The 14373-nt window shown below is 39.9% G+C and overlaps 1 protein-coding gene across 3 annotated transcripts in view; it reads left to right on the top strand.

Annotated features, from left to right (window-relative positions):
- Positions 1-1620: 1620 nt before the first annotated feature.
- The window catches only part of LOC117822084 (forkhead box protein J3-like), a 65753-nt gene continuing 53000 nt past the window's right edge, over positions 1621-14373 (top strand). For 2 of the 3 annotated variants that reach the window (XM_034696714.1, XM_034696712.1), the window contains exons 1-3: positions 1622-1900; positions 11615-11738; positions 12032-12510. In XM_034696714.1, coding sequence (XP_034552605.1) covers positions 12148-12510 — 363 coding nt within the window. In that variant the 5' untranslated portion in view covers positions 1622-1900; positions 11615-11738; positions 12032-12147. Of the gene's footprint in view, positions 1901-9923; positions 10013-11614; positions 11739-12031; positions 12511-14373 lie in introns of all 3 variants that reach the window. The other variant, XM_034696713.1, reaches the window with a different exon arrangement.

Below are 14373 nucleotides of genomic sequence, written 5' to 3'. Positions count from 1 at the left end.
CTTTAAACTCTGAAGGTGAGTACAGAGTATCTTTTTTTCTTGTTGCAGATTAAAGTAAAACAACCCTCTAGTCTCAAACTCTGAACATACATCATTCTGTACCTTGAAGGTCATACAACCAGTTAAAGTAGCAATGCATATAGATAAACACAAACACTGTTAACAGTGTACTGTATCAAATGAAGCATTAATGTTTCGGAAACAAAGACTTGCAGCCACAGGAACTCCCTTTTTTGCAGTCAAGGTCGGTTCACATCTTCATATTACCTATTCTTACCAGAAATGAAGCAAATGTTAACAATGTTCAAGGCATAGCTAGATTATTTGTAGCACTGTTCAACAAAAAATGTATTTGTTTATATTTTGGTAGCACTGTCTGCCTATATTTTTATTTAGAACCAATGTTTACAAGAAAATATAACATTTTTCACTTCTATACATTGTTGACATGCTTGTATTCCCCTAAAAATATGTTTGCATTGTGGTTGCATAACTGCTAAAGTACAAGTCATGCTCATCTTTATGCATTTAACATTAGGCATGAGTCTGTTTTTGACAATCATATGCAGAGCCAAATCATTTAAACACCAACATCTCAGAGCTGCAGGAAAAGTATTCCCATTTGACACTTAACTTTGCAATACACATTCTTGGCACTTTGTGAACTTAAAGTTTTCAATGCCAAAACAATCAACAACGTGTCACCAAAAATCTTCAGCTCCATCAGGGTGCCATGACTTATGTCCCAGTGGTGGACTCAGTCTGTCTGAGAGATGACCATCAGAATAAAGGTCACCAGCTGAAGGTTTTTGGGCACAATCGCAAAGGAAGTCGTGATTATTTTAAGCTCATACTCCTCCATAAAGCTAAAAAACTCAAGCACAACTACTGACTATAACAGGCACATAGGAGCCAGCAGCCTATGTAGAACTGCATAAGTTTACTTGGTGCACTTACCAAGTTTTCTTGTACAGTGGGCCATCACTCAGGACATCATGGGCATTTCATTTTATCATGCAGAGGTGCATCCTGCACACATGACCCCCCCCCCCCCCCCCCCCAAAAAAAGTCCACTCTGTGATACCTGTGCAGGTGTGAACACTGTGTTTCACTGCAAGATTATCCACATTATGTTATAACCAAATATAGGCATGAAGCCTAATGGAGGGATGTTTCTGATAAGAATAGTCTATCAACAACCAAGTCAACAGCTTGTTAGAATATCGCACACTAAGGTGCCACAATTTTGCAGCAACTGCTTGGTTGCACTTGGTGTTTATGCAGTGTGTAAATATTTTCATGTGACATGTTCTTTCCTTTGAATATGTCTTTGTTTTAGGTGTATGCTTATCACTAAAACGGCTTTTTCATTAGTTTTGCCCCTTCAGGAGATCAGTAAGTGTTACTGACATGTTCATCATTAATAATAAAAAAAATATCATTTTAAATGGTTAATATCATCATAAATGTCATTTGTATTAAATGGAGGGCTCAGCTGACCTCCTAGTAAAATATCATCAATAATGAAATTGGGAACTAGTTAAGTGGATGTGATTTCATTTTTCCTTTTGTGGTGCATGAATTCATCTTCAACGTGCTCCGGCTGGCGCTGGAAGTAGTTCCGGTGGTGTAGCAGCCGAGCGGAGCACACAGACCCGGGATCTCCGCGTTGATGAGCGCAAATGCGAATAGCGGGTCGAGTCCGCCTGTCATGACTGTCGAGTGACCAGAGCAGCGGTCAGTGTGACGCCGCCTGAGCACCGTGCTTCAACCCGAGTGACAGCGTCAGGGCACCGCTGGAGCTTTTTGTCTTCGTGGGGATTTTTCAAGTGCAGAACAGGCGTCTGGGGCTTCTGGAGGAGAGTACAAATATTGAGCCGGTTCATATTCACCCACGACGGTGAGTAGTCCTTGGTGGATAATTTGGGAATGCAAGTCATGATTGTTTTTATGACAAATAATGATTTACGAGAAAAGAAGTGCTTTTACTGAACAGCAGGTTATGACAAGTTCGCTGCCTGTCACTGTGCGCATTCAGGCATTGTACCATTTCTCCTTATCCCAAATGTCCGTCAGATAAAGTGAACTTGTTTAAGTTTGCAGTTGCTGTCTTAAGATAAAATTCAGACAGATAGGCTAATAAGTAGGAGAGGGGTGTGTTTTCTAAGTTTTTACCCAGTTATCCTAGTGCAGAATTGTACTGCACGCGAAAATATGCATGAAGAGAGAACAGTGTCTTGCACAGCTGTAAACACTTTCTTAGTGATAACAGTGGAAGCTGAAGCTTGAGCAACAACCCCAACGGAACGGAGCTCTACAGTGAGGTGTACTGTATGAAGCAACGTTATTAAACGGAGAGGATATATATTCTATAAGATGGTGGATCGATTAACACATCCCAAACACATTCTAGTTCAAGTGAATTGTTATAAAGAAGAAAAGTTCATTCATTTCAGCATTTTATTCACCATCATCACCATCACACCATCATCACCAGTCAGCACACTTTTAAAAATGTGGGTCATTTTCGTTGTCTCCCTTTCAGAAGTTTAGGACAAATTGTGAAGTATAAGATATATCATTATCATAATATGTCAATCAAACTCACCAAAATAGATTTACACTTAGCCTCTAAATCATTGCTTGCATTTTCTTTGATAGAGGAATCAATCAATCAATCAATCAATCAATCAATCAATCAATCAATCAGCCAGTCAATAATTAAATATGTTTTATTTGTAACAAACCATTTACAAAAGTTATGACATGAAACATTACATACAGAATACACCTGGGTGATACTTTTTGTATTATTACTTATTATCTTGATACAAATAGCTGAATTTCTCTGAACAGGCAATCTGATGCAAAGAGAAGACCCTGCAACTTGCCATAACTGTCTACCTGTGTTTCATGAGGTCATGCAGGTGACCTTTATGTGCAGCTTTCCATTAAGCTATGTTTGTTGATGACACAGTTAAGTGTTGCCTAGTATAGATTTCTTTTGACATGCCTGAAATGGACCACCTTTTTTTCTCCTTTCATACAGAAGCTATAACCTTGCGATTAAAAGAGACCGCTGTAAATATATCATGTACTGTAAAGGAGTCATTATCTCTCATCAGGCTACAGTATGGAGTGCCAGCCAATACTACACAATTTTATCCCTTTAAGAAGAAACAAACAAGGGGCGATGTATGTGTGTGTGTGTGTTTGTGGGCGACAGGCTGAGAAAGCATTTGAGAGAGTACCCTGCCACTGATTTGGATGCGCCTCTAATTCCTATCAAGATGAGAGCTGTCTGAACAGATTTCTCTCATCATTATTTGCTCTGAGATTTACTTGCGCTTGTAAATGGTGTTGATTGAGGGTAATTTGGCTTTTTAATTGCTGAACAGCTGCCACACTCACTGCTGATTGCCATTGTAGACTTTCTCAGTAGATCACTCATAGGCCCCTAAATGCCTCATTAAAACCTTACGCAGAATCGCATGAACGTGTCGAGAAGGAGCCCTCATAATGTTTTACTGATTTGTGTTTTATCATCGGAAAGGTCGTTGTAATTATCGTCAATGTCAGCAAATGCAATGCTGAGACCGAATGTAGTAATGACTTTTTGAAAGTTGAATTAAGGGCTATTTGTGGATACACTACATGTATTTCAGTCCCTTTGATGAAGATGAACTCCATATGCCAGTGTAACGGATTAGAAAGCATCAGAGGACTTATTTACATGCTTTTATCCTCTCTCTGCAGGAAGACAAAGAAACTTACATATTTTGTCTCCAGGTTGGTCACTGCACATCTGGACCCCCATCTAAACAAAAGAGCTCTGTTAGAGATATTCTTCAACATGTCCTCAGCTGTACAACAATACCACATAACTGTGACATTATAAAATATGACTGAGGGATTTACAGCATGCTCTCTGCTCATTACATCAAGAGTTTTTAACATTAGAAAAAACTTTTTCTCAATCAGTACAACCAAGTATCAGTTCTCTGTTGGACAAAGTCAACAATTAAACCATGACTTCATATACAAACTTTCAACAGGTGTCAACAGTCAGACTCAGTTAAAAGGGTTAAAGTCAAGCCACCAAACATATGGAGAAACATAATTTAAGTTAAATCAGAGCGCATACTTTCAAAAGGATGTAGCACATATAAATATTCTCTCAGTTTTGGGCACTGCACATCTGGGCTGATGTGTTTATTTGTTAAAAAAAAAAAAATACACCATGACCACAAAAAAATGTGCAACACATAAGAATCACATGATTCAAAACAGGATGGGATGCTAAGAATAGTGCTCAGCAAACTTCATAGGTTAAATTGAATCTTCTAGAAAATGTAACGTTATCCGTCAAATTAACACAAAAACACAAGAAAGTGTTAAAGGTCGCAAACTCAGTTATTTGTCATGTAGGTAAGAGATTACAATTATAGTTAAAGCATGTTATAGATGCCTGAATCAAATTAAGCAATAATAAATAAGCCACATTTTAAAGTCTAGTACCAACCACCCCAACTGAATTTGATCAAATTATAGTTAAAACTACCCAGTATGCATCTTGGGATCAACCACAGACTATCAACTTAGAAAGGGTCAATAACATAAAAAATACAAATCAGTATGCAGCAGTGTTTTGCACGCCCCTAAAAACATGTTGAATACACTTACTAAAGAAAAGACATGGGATGAGAAGCATATTCAAGAAATGTTGCCCCATAACTCAAAGTTACCCCATGTACCATCCGATGCTGCCCTATCGGGTGGACCAGAAAGCTCAGTTGGCTTTTTGGCCACTGTCTATTTTTCGGAAATCAAAAGGCACCAAATTGCAGGCCCATGCAAACTGCTTAGCTGCCTGACTTCCTCCTTAGCCACCCCATGAAAATGATTTGTTATTGGTTAAACATCCATCCTTTTTTATTTTTCTGTGTAAGTCTTAGCTGACCAAAAGTCAAAATAGACAAGCTGTATCTGCTTGAATGGTGTCATGCTCAGGGGGAGCTCAGGGGAGCTCTCCTTCAGGTTAACTGTTTTACTGACAATGCATCAGCAACAATCCTGTGCAATACATCATAACAAAACATTAACTTTCTGTCACTCTCACAAAATATAACCCTGGAAAATACCAGGGAAATTCTGTGATTTGTTAGAGATAGAATTACTGCAAAGAAGACATTGTGTAATACATAAATAGGTACACGAAGAATCAAAAATCATGACTCACATCATTTACCTGTGTTCTTTTTAAAGCTTTGAAGTTCAAACCTTTCTTTTTAACACACTGTGTTGAAAATATTCGTAAGTCTTAGGCACAGACATGATCCCTGTAAATAGACAGTCTATAGACTCACCTTTTCATACTGCTGCTATCATACTGTGTCTGCTTCCTGAAGGAAAAAGCCACGATTATGCTATTAACAAACATGAACACCCACTCTGTTCGGCTGTATGGATTGATATGGGGGTAAGGTCTTCAACACTTTACAGTATCATTAACACAGGATAGCACAGGAGTAGTTTCTAAAAAGGTGAGGAGAACGTCTCATTTAGAAGCCCTCTAATCTGCCTTTAAAATGATCAGGCCATGATTAATGTTACAATTGTCAACAGGTCATTTTTATTGTCCCAAGTCTTATCAATAACCAGCTGTTTGGACAAAGTAATTCATGAACTGAGCAGAAGTAATTACCGGAGCTCTGAAAGTAATTTCACACTCAAAAAAAAAAATCCTTTCTTTCATTATTTGATTAGATATATTTACTCATGTTCTGCACCACAGCATGATCAGGCTGTGAAGGTGAAAACAAAATCAGACCCTTCCTCTTTTTAAGTACCTCCAAGTTCTCTGAGTGCTCTCAGTCATTGTGATTTTTGTCTTGTCCCCAGAAAAGTACACATAATTTGAATTCAAATGCAGCAAATCCTTTTATCTAGTCAAAATCCTCTTTGATTCTGTTAGGGAATGGTTGCTTTGATTTGAAAGAGAAAGATGTAGAGATAAGATGGAGGATGATCACTTTTAAAGGACTGTCATTTAAATTGAACTCTGCAGCGATGCTGTCAGCAGAGTTCGGCGCAAAGCCTCTGTTGTGAACCTGATGTAAAGCCTGTGTCTTACACAGACTCAGAGTGTTGTTGTACTCCTGGTTATATTTTAATGAGTAACAATTGTTAGCCAATTTGCATGTAAAACAATGTAATTATAAACAAGCATCAAAAAGCTGTAATACTTCTAAAAAATGTAAATTACTCTCCATTATAAAGCGCAACAAAACCTAAGCCATGCCTTCCAGCCAGGGCCTCTAGGTTTTGGATTCTTGCTTCCATTATTAATGCTATTCACAAGCCAGACTTTTTAGGTTGGTGCAGTTGGGCTCTTTAATCTATTTTTGCTGTAAATTAATGAATTTTTAAAGAGGACTAGTCCTTGCTGAATAGGGCTGGATGTGGGAATGTAGTTGGAGTCGTTGTGACGCAGAGCTGTAGCCCCCTTTGCTGTGCAAAGCATGAGTTCACAAACAGCATCCCATCCGTCTCTTGGGACCGCTCGTTGGGGGAGTATGCCGAAATGCTGCACTCCTATGTTTTATTTATGACAAAATATGCCTTTTTAACTCCGCCGTTGTCAGAATCTGGAATTGTGATAGCTTTTTCCTAGTCGGCAGTGCTAAGTCTTCTGGGCCGTTAACTCCCTCTACCTTGGCAGATGTTTTCAGGTGTTGTGTTCTGTGTGGGCTTATAGTGAGTTAAATATTTTATTCTAAGCCTTCTGGGATTCAGAGGAATTCACTGATTTCCTTGCCTTTTTCAATCAGATTTCCTTTCAGACCTTAGAAAATTGTGGGAATCAGTACATACGGTTTCATTAAAGATGCCACTTGATTGACTTGCTTAACACAGGCCATTCGTCAGTATTCAGAAACCACTGTCATGGATAAACCATCTTCCTCCCTCTGTGGAACTCTTTTTCCCCGTTATTTTTCTTTCAAGAATCAGTTTCCCTGACCACTGGCTTTAAGGACTAAGGACACAAAATATATCTCAGTTTGAAACGGTACATTACATGGATGCCTCTCCAGGTCTCCTTTGAGAATAAGTAGACAGTATCAAACGATAATTGCTTAACCCAGCTCCATTGAGAGACGAGCAGGCAGCCACCATAAGGGCAGCTGATTTGCCTTGATATCTTATAATTGAACCTTTTCAAGGAGATGTTTTCTGGTGCTGAAGCAGAAAGTAATTAAGACATTCAATACTGCTTTTTGGACCTTTTCCTCCTTGCTTTGAATGGCCCACACTCCTAGACATGACAGCACTCAGTATGCTTACAGACTTTCTTTTGACACATTAGCCTTACCCTTGCCAAGGCAGTTCTTCCCAGAATCCCCCTCTGCTCTGCACACTCCGGGTGGCTATTTTGTCATTACTTCATTTTCCTCAGAAAATATTTTGATGCCTCTTTCTTTTGGCTCCCTCCCCTCCTTCTCCCACCCATCCCCCGTCACTCCATTGAAAGTTCTCTATTAAAATGCAGAACTGTAAAGCCTCTCTCAGTCTAAAAGCCTGCTAGCAGCAGGGGACTGTTAGCTGTTAGTGATGCATACAGCTGAGTGAGTGCATCACAGCTACAAAGTCTAATGGGTGAATACATTCAATCACACACAGACCCTCGACTCTTTTAAAGGGACAATGTTCCAAGTCATGAAAGCGCCAACCACAGTGCAGAGAGAAACGTATTTAAATTCTTTTGAGGAGAAAAAATTCTTGTTCATAAATGTCCAAATTCTTGCTCTACTCTTTATATTGCTGCTTGTAATCTTTTATTTTTCTTTTAGAAATGTCAGCTAATATCTCTCAACATTTAAGTTACCAAAGTTAACTTTTTACATGTTGACAGGTTAAAGATGCAAATCTGCCACATATTATATCTAATGCCCCATTTTGAACCTCATTTGATACCGACTGATGTCAGCCAAATGTTTACCTCTGAAAATGTATGTACCTGAGATCATTCACCCGACAAGTGTTTTCAAAGTGTATCATCAAGTGCTGCTGTTCTCTGTGATCAGGTGCCAGAATATTCCCTCTCAGCTATCTTTATTTTTTACCTTTATTTTTTACTCAACTGCAACTCTTTGAAACCTGCCTGGTGAGTTAGGCTTTGATGTTTCCTGAACACTGACTGAAAGTCTAGTTTTGGATCTTTTGACCAAAATGTGCACATATTGTGTTACTGCACGAGTACCCAATTGTTGAGTTGTATTTAGTTTTCTAATGCTCAGCAGCAAGGTGACCCTATTTACCCACAGTTACTGAAATCTACTGTATTATTTTAGTGTATATAACCTTGCAATTAGTCACATGTGTATGAATAGAAACAGGTTATTTATTTTTTAATACTTCTGTTTCCCAATTGAGAATTCTAATTGTTGTCATTTGGACATCATTGATGATAATTATGACAATATAATATTATATATATATAAAAATTCACCCCCCGTACAGTGTGATCCGATAGAGAGATTAGTTTTGTAGGGCCAAGCTGTTTTTTTAACCAGGCTGTAAACATGTTTATTAATGCTGCAAAGACTGTCCTTTTTGGATTGGTGTCTATGTGATTTCCGGTGTTTCTGCAGCCAGCCTCAAGCGGATTCTCGATGAATTGCAGTTTATAACACTTCCGCATGGGCTTCATATTGGCCGCTTGGTACCAGTATGAAAGTTACAAACCCCACACAGAAATCTGAGTGTTTTATTATTAAATATTGTATGTCCACTCACTATTATAGTCTAAAAACAAAGCATACTTGTATTCTTGTCTTCTAGCCTATTTAAAATGACGTTGAAATACTATCTTATTTGTTTGGCTTTTGTTCTTTTGTGTTGTTCTAATTAGGGATGTACCAAGGTGACTAATTCCCTCGTCATTTAAATTCCAAGATTGAAGTTATGGCTAACCATGTAGTCTTAAGATAATAAAACACACAGAAAACAATCAAAATTTTGCACTATTTATTTGACATGGCTAAATACGAGCTTACAGAGTCTGCAGGTAAACCATATGAAAGCTAGCAGAGCTAGCACCACTAGCCTGCGGCCCTCTTTACAGGTCAACGCCCACATGCCTGTGCTGGTCACAGACTAATTACAACTTTATCTCTGTTTTCTAGATCAAAATACTGTCATACCATGCTGCACTACATGATGCCATCTGTCATCTGTGCTTGTTTACATATAGGAAGTAGAGAATTATAGCATTGTGCCAGTAGCCATTAACAGAGCTACACATCAGGCCTGTGGCAGGCAGCTTCACTACATATTTTGATAAAATATTGGGCAGCATTTTGAGGGCGATGGCATTTAATCTTTTATTCGACTAAACCTGCACTACCCTGATTCTTACGTCCATTTTTGATCAGTCCATTGATGCTTGGATGCAGCTGTGAGCAATGTTCAATCACCTCAGTGTACAGTGAGTTAACAAGTCTTCATTATTTGGGGGGTCGCTGAAAAGTTTGGTAACCCCTGCTCTAGACGATATACCTGAGTATGCTATGCAGATTTTTATAGTGCAAGTATTTGTTCCTAGTGAATACATTACTTTAAAAACTAATAGCTGTAAGTTAAGGCAGAGATATATACAAAGCTGTCTCTCCTGTGGTGATCATTTTTCTCCCATGATACCTTGCAATCCTTGCAGGCTGATATGAAACACAGCAGGTATCAGCAACAAAAGGCACAGGGCCGAGGTTGGCCTGGTCACTGTGGGACCAGTTGACTGAGTCGACTGGGTAATTGGTTGTGTCTACCCGCCAAGCAGGGCCCCCTCTCCCCAGAAGCCAAGTCATGCCCCTCCTTTTTTCTCTCTCCTCTCTCTTCTATTACTCATCATCCCGATGCCTCACCAGGCTAACGGAGCGAAAGCTGCACCGTGCCGCCGTGCAGCCGGCCCACGCTCCCAAACTCCTCAACAACAACATCCACGGCAGCGCAGCAGGTCAGGGCTTGTGGCGGGCTGATTTGCAGCTTGAGCCTCCTTTTAATGAGGGGAAAATAAGTACTTGTTGTTCTATGTCTTGTGTGTCACCACCCCCATTCCCTCCTACCCACCACCACTACAACTAGCAGTGCTACCTTCCCTTCAGCAAAAAAAAATAAAAAATAAGGTGCACTAATTAAGATGGCTTCCTGGGATTTGGTAGAGAGGGGGGGAGAAATGACTTCTCCCACAGTGGCAGAGCCTTGAGGAAGATATGGGGGTGGTGTTGTGCAAGAGGCCTCATCGGGCATATCTCTTCTTTAGCTTCCACTTTCCTTACCCTAGTCCCACAGCCTGGCTTGTTTGGCTTGATGAGTCCGTGGCTAAACATTTGTTTTTTTATCTACTTGTAATTAAGCAAGATTTTTGCAGGAGCTGTGCATCCCTTCTTCCTCATCCCAGCTCTCCAGAGGGATTGGTGGATAAAGAGACAGAGCAGTTTGTGTTCTTCCTGGTAGGAAGGCTTATTGAAGTTCTCCCACCTTGATTATGTACAGTGAGCATGAATGGAAAAGCGTGGGCCAGTAGGCTCTTTGTTGTTCAAGGATAAACCAAGGTTACTGCATGGGGCGCTGGATAAAGCTTTCAATGTAGAATTCTATATCTTTAGGAGTCGGAATTTATCCTCCCATTGTTAACTATTCACTGGCATCTGCTTGCTCTGTATCCATCATTTTCATACCACTCGTAGCTTCACCTGCGTTACACAAAATTTAGGACATTTATCTCCCAGAAGCACCATGCACTAAACAAGACAATGTTTCTTTGATGAATTAGTTTGTTCTGAATGCAACATCTTCACTCCAGTGATGAGTAACAGTTACATGACATTCTCAGTCCTGTTGTGACAAATCTACGAACGTTCTGTGACTGACAGAAGTACAGAACAATTGGTGAGTAAGTTCCCTCTGTCGTACCGAATCTTTGTCTTTTTTCTTTTCCCTGAATAGTGGTAAGACTATTTGCAAAATCCCCCACTCAGAGAAAAAGTTTCTACTCTACTTTCCCAGGACATGTTTTTTAAGTTCAGCTCAGCTCTAAAAATAGCCTCCAAATTAAAACGTTCAGTCTTCCTGAGTTTTTTTCATTGTTTGTGTCTGTCGTCTGAGCAGGATCTAAGACGCTTGTGGGGGATAGAGGAGGTGGCCACGGACTTGACAGGAGAGTGAGGAACGTCGAGAATCAGAGAATGGGAACACGGTGTGGGGAAAGGGGAGGAGGGGGGCCTTATACAGAGAGGGAAAGGGGACGAGCCTTTCGGCTCCTCTAGAGGGTTGGAATTCCTCCCGAGCTGTTCCCCCCATTTGGCAGGCACTTGTGAAAACAATTCCCTAGCTTTTAGTCACTCTGCAGATCCAATTGCCATTTCCACTTTGGAGGGAACGAGAGTGAGAGGCAATCCAGATAGACAGAACACAGAGAGAGAAAGAGAGAGGAGTTTTAATCGGGTTGGACAGATGCCGAGGCCAGTTGAGCGGTTGTGCGATATTAATATCTTATGAAGGCTGTCTGGCAGTGCAAGCTCACCGTCTTGTGTGGTTTTGTGTCTGTGCTTTGCAGCAGCGGCCATCGCAGTGGCTAAATGAAGAACTTCTGAACATGCAAGAGAGAAGGACTCTACCTTTCACTCCGGTGACTTCCCCAGATGCTTTGGCCCAAAGAAAGATGGAAAGGAATGGGAAGAGTAAGACACTTAACTCATAACTTGTCCCCCATAATGCTTTGCTTTTTCACCGTGTTATCACAAATGTTTGTATAAAGTTTTATCTTGTCCATGGCTCACATTCCAGATCATATTAATGTGCATTGTGACACTGAGAGATGACCATGCCAGCATCTTTTATTTTCCATTATACACAGTTACACTGCATTGGGAAAATCATGTGCAAGTTAACATCTGTGTGTCTGCCAAGTGTGCTTTGTGCTCCAGCTAAAGGAGATGAATAGACGTAGTAAACAAACCTCCTGCTCTTTCAGACATGAGCCAAGGCTGCTGCACAGAACCCATTCAGTGAGCCAACAGAAGACCCTCCATACACCACGTTGCTGAGCCCCCCAACTGCCCCCTCTTGACTCCTCGACGTACAAGTACCATGACCTCTGAGCTGGAGAGCAGCTTGACCTCCATGGACTGGCTCCCCCAGCTCAGCATGAGGGCAGCCATCCAGAAGGCAGACGCTGGACACCACCACGGACACCACCACGGACACCACCATCACCACGTCCACCACCACGGGCATGGACCTGGCAAAAAGATCACTCATCTGGACCCGGGAACGACACTTGATCAGGAAGAGGCTGCACAGCACAGAGATGGGAAACCCCCCTATAGCTACGCCAGCCTCATCACCTTCGCTATCAACGGATCGCCACGCAAACGGATGACCCTCAGTGAGATCTACCAGTGGATCTGCGACAACTTCCCTTACTACAGAGAGGCGGGGAGCGGCTGGAAGGTGAGACAATACGGAATGTATGTGATATGGAGTCTTGCTGCTTATGGTTAAGCTTTTAAAATTGGGTCCACAGGTAACACAGTGTTTTTGCCAAATTATTGAGGCAAATACATCTCTTTTTTTAATCAGATTTGTACATTCCAAAATTGTAAAGTTGCAAGCTTTTGCTTTCTAGACTCTTGGACAGACATCAGCCTCTACAAACTGTACCTTCTATCAGATATCAGGTATTAACAACCTACTATTGTACAACAAGGCCAACAGGGGTGTGAGTTTCAGCTTCAGGTGTGGGGATCAGAGGTTACATAGGTCCACCAGGCTCTAAGACTGAACTTAACGTATATGGCAGAGTCAAACTAGTCCACTCGGCCTAATCAGGTCAAGAAGAGAGGTTAATGCCATAGACCTTGGGACGGAGTGTCAAAGTGTCTAATACCTTAATGGATTCAATAGCTCTTCAGCTCTGATCCGATGGTTTCTCATATTCACAGCAGGCAAAAATATTCAGTCATCAGCTGAATTATTTTAAGGTTCTTTTCTTAGTACGTTATTTAATGTCCTCATTTTAACATGTTCTAGTTTTAGGCCACAGTTACATACGCAATATCACAAAAGAAGGAGTGCTGGTGTGCTGAATATCAGCACGGCTGTGGTTTAGTCTGAGGCACAAGGCTGCAGGCTGAGTGAGGAAGATAACCAAAGCATAATGATAGATATACTGTATATTACAACCGTTAAATGTTAAGCAAGATATTGCTTTTATACAACGGCTCTACAAGTCAGACTGCACATACCAGTGAGAAGTAAAAAAAATACAGATTTTTCTTTTTTTTTAATTCAATCAGTAGATTTTCTAGGAACAAAACCAATTATTCTACTTGACTTGAACTTGACTGTTGCAAAGCTACATAAAACATTTCCCTGTAAATATGCTACTTCAGGTATGATTACATGTGACCACAGACCAGCTTATCATATAAACTTATATTATATTATATTATATTATATTATATTATATTATATTATATTATATTATATTATATTATATTATATTATATTATATTTCATTAAATTATATTATATTATATCATATTATATCATATTATTGTATTTTTTATATTATATTATTCCAGTGTATTGATTATATTCTAGTATATTTTTAGATTATATTTATAATATATTTATTTTTCACTACCGTTCTTAAGTCCTTATTAACAATGTACAGTGTATGTATGGAAATACACACCAATCTTGTGTCCTGAGACCTGTGTCTTCAACAATGTGAATTGGCCTTCAGCCAGATGCCATAGCAAGTAATGTCTGTGTCGATTCACACACTCCAAAATAGTGCTCTGCCTGATTTTGTGATGCAGTTGCCCGCTGACATCCGTCTGCTTAGTTGCACCTTTATGCTTAGCTTTTCTGTGATTTTAAATCCTGTTCGACACAAAGAGCACATAACTCTTAACTTGTCAAGTGAGCCACATGGACATTTTTAAAAATGAATTGTTCCATTTAAAAGTGCACTTGTGTCGTTTTCTATCAAGGCAGCAGGAAGCACAATGACAATGTGGCGCCTTAACTACTTGCCAGAAGGAAAAAAAAAAGCACGACTGAAAACAAAAAAGCATACATTTAGGATCTTAAATTACCCTGAATACTGACAGCCCCAGTAATATTACTTTTACAAGATTATATATGGGGACATAAGATTTTGATGACCGTTTTTTCCATATGGGATGTCACCAGAAGTGAAGTTGATAATTAACGGACAGAACTTCTGAAAGGGGCAATACATTTGTGAAAAGTCCTAGATACTGTTGAAGTCTATATAAGTTTATACTTAGTATAAACAGCATTCCC

This window comes from Notolabrus celidotus, chromosome 11 (assembly GCF_009762535.1).
Source record: "Notolabrus celidotus isolate fNotCel1 chromosome 11, fNotCel1.pri, whole genome shotgun sequence".
Taxonomy (NCBI): domain Eukaryota; kingdom Metazoa; phylum Chordata; class Actinopteri; order Labriformes; family Labridae; genus Notolabrus; species Notolabrus celidotus.
Note: the sequence above shows the minus strand (reverse complement) of the source record. Positions and strands in the feature narration are given on the sequence as shown.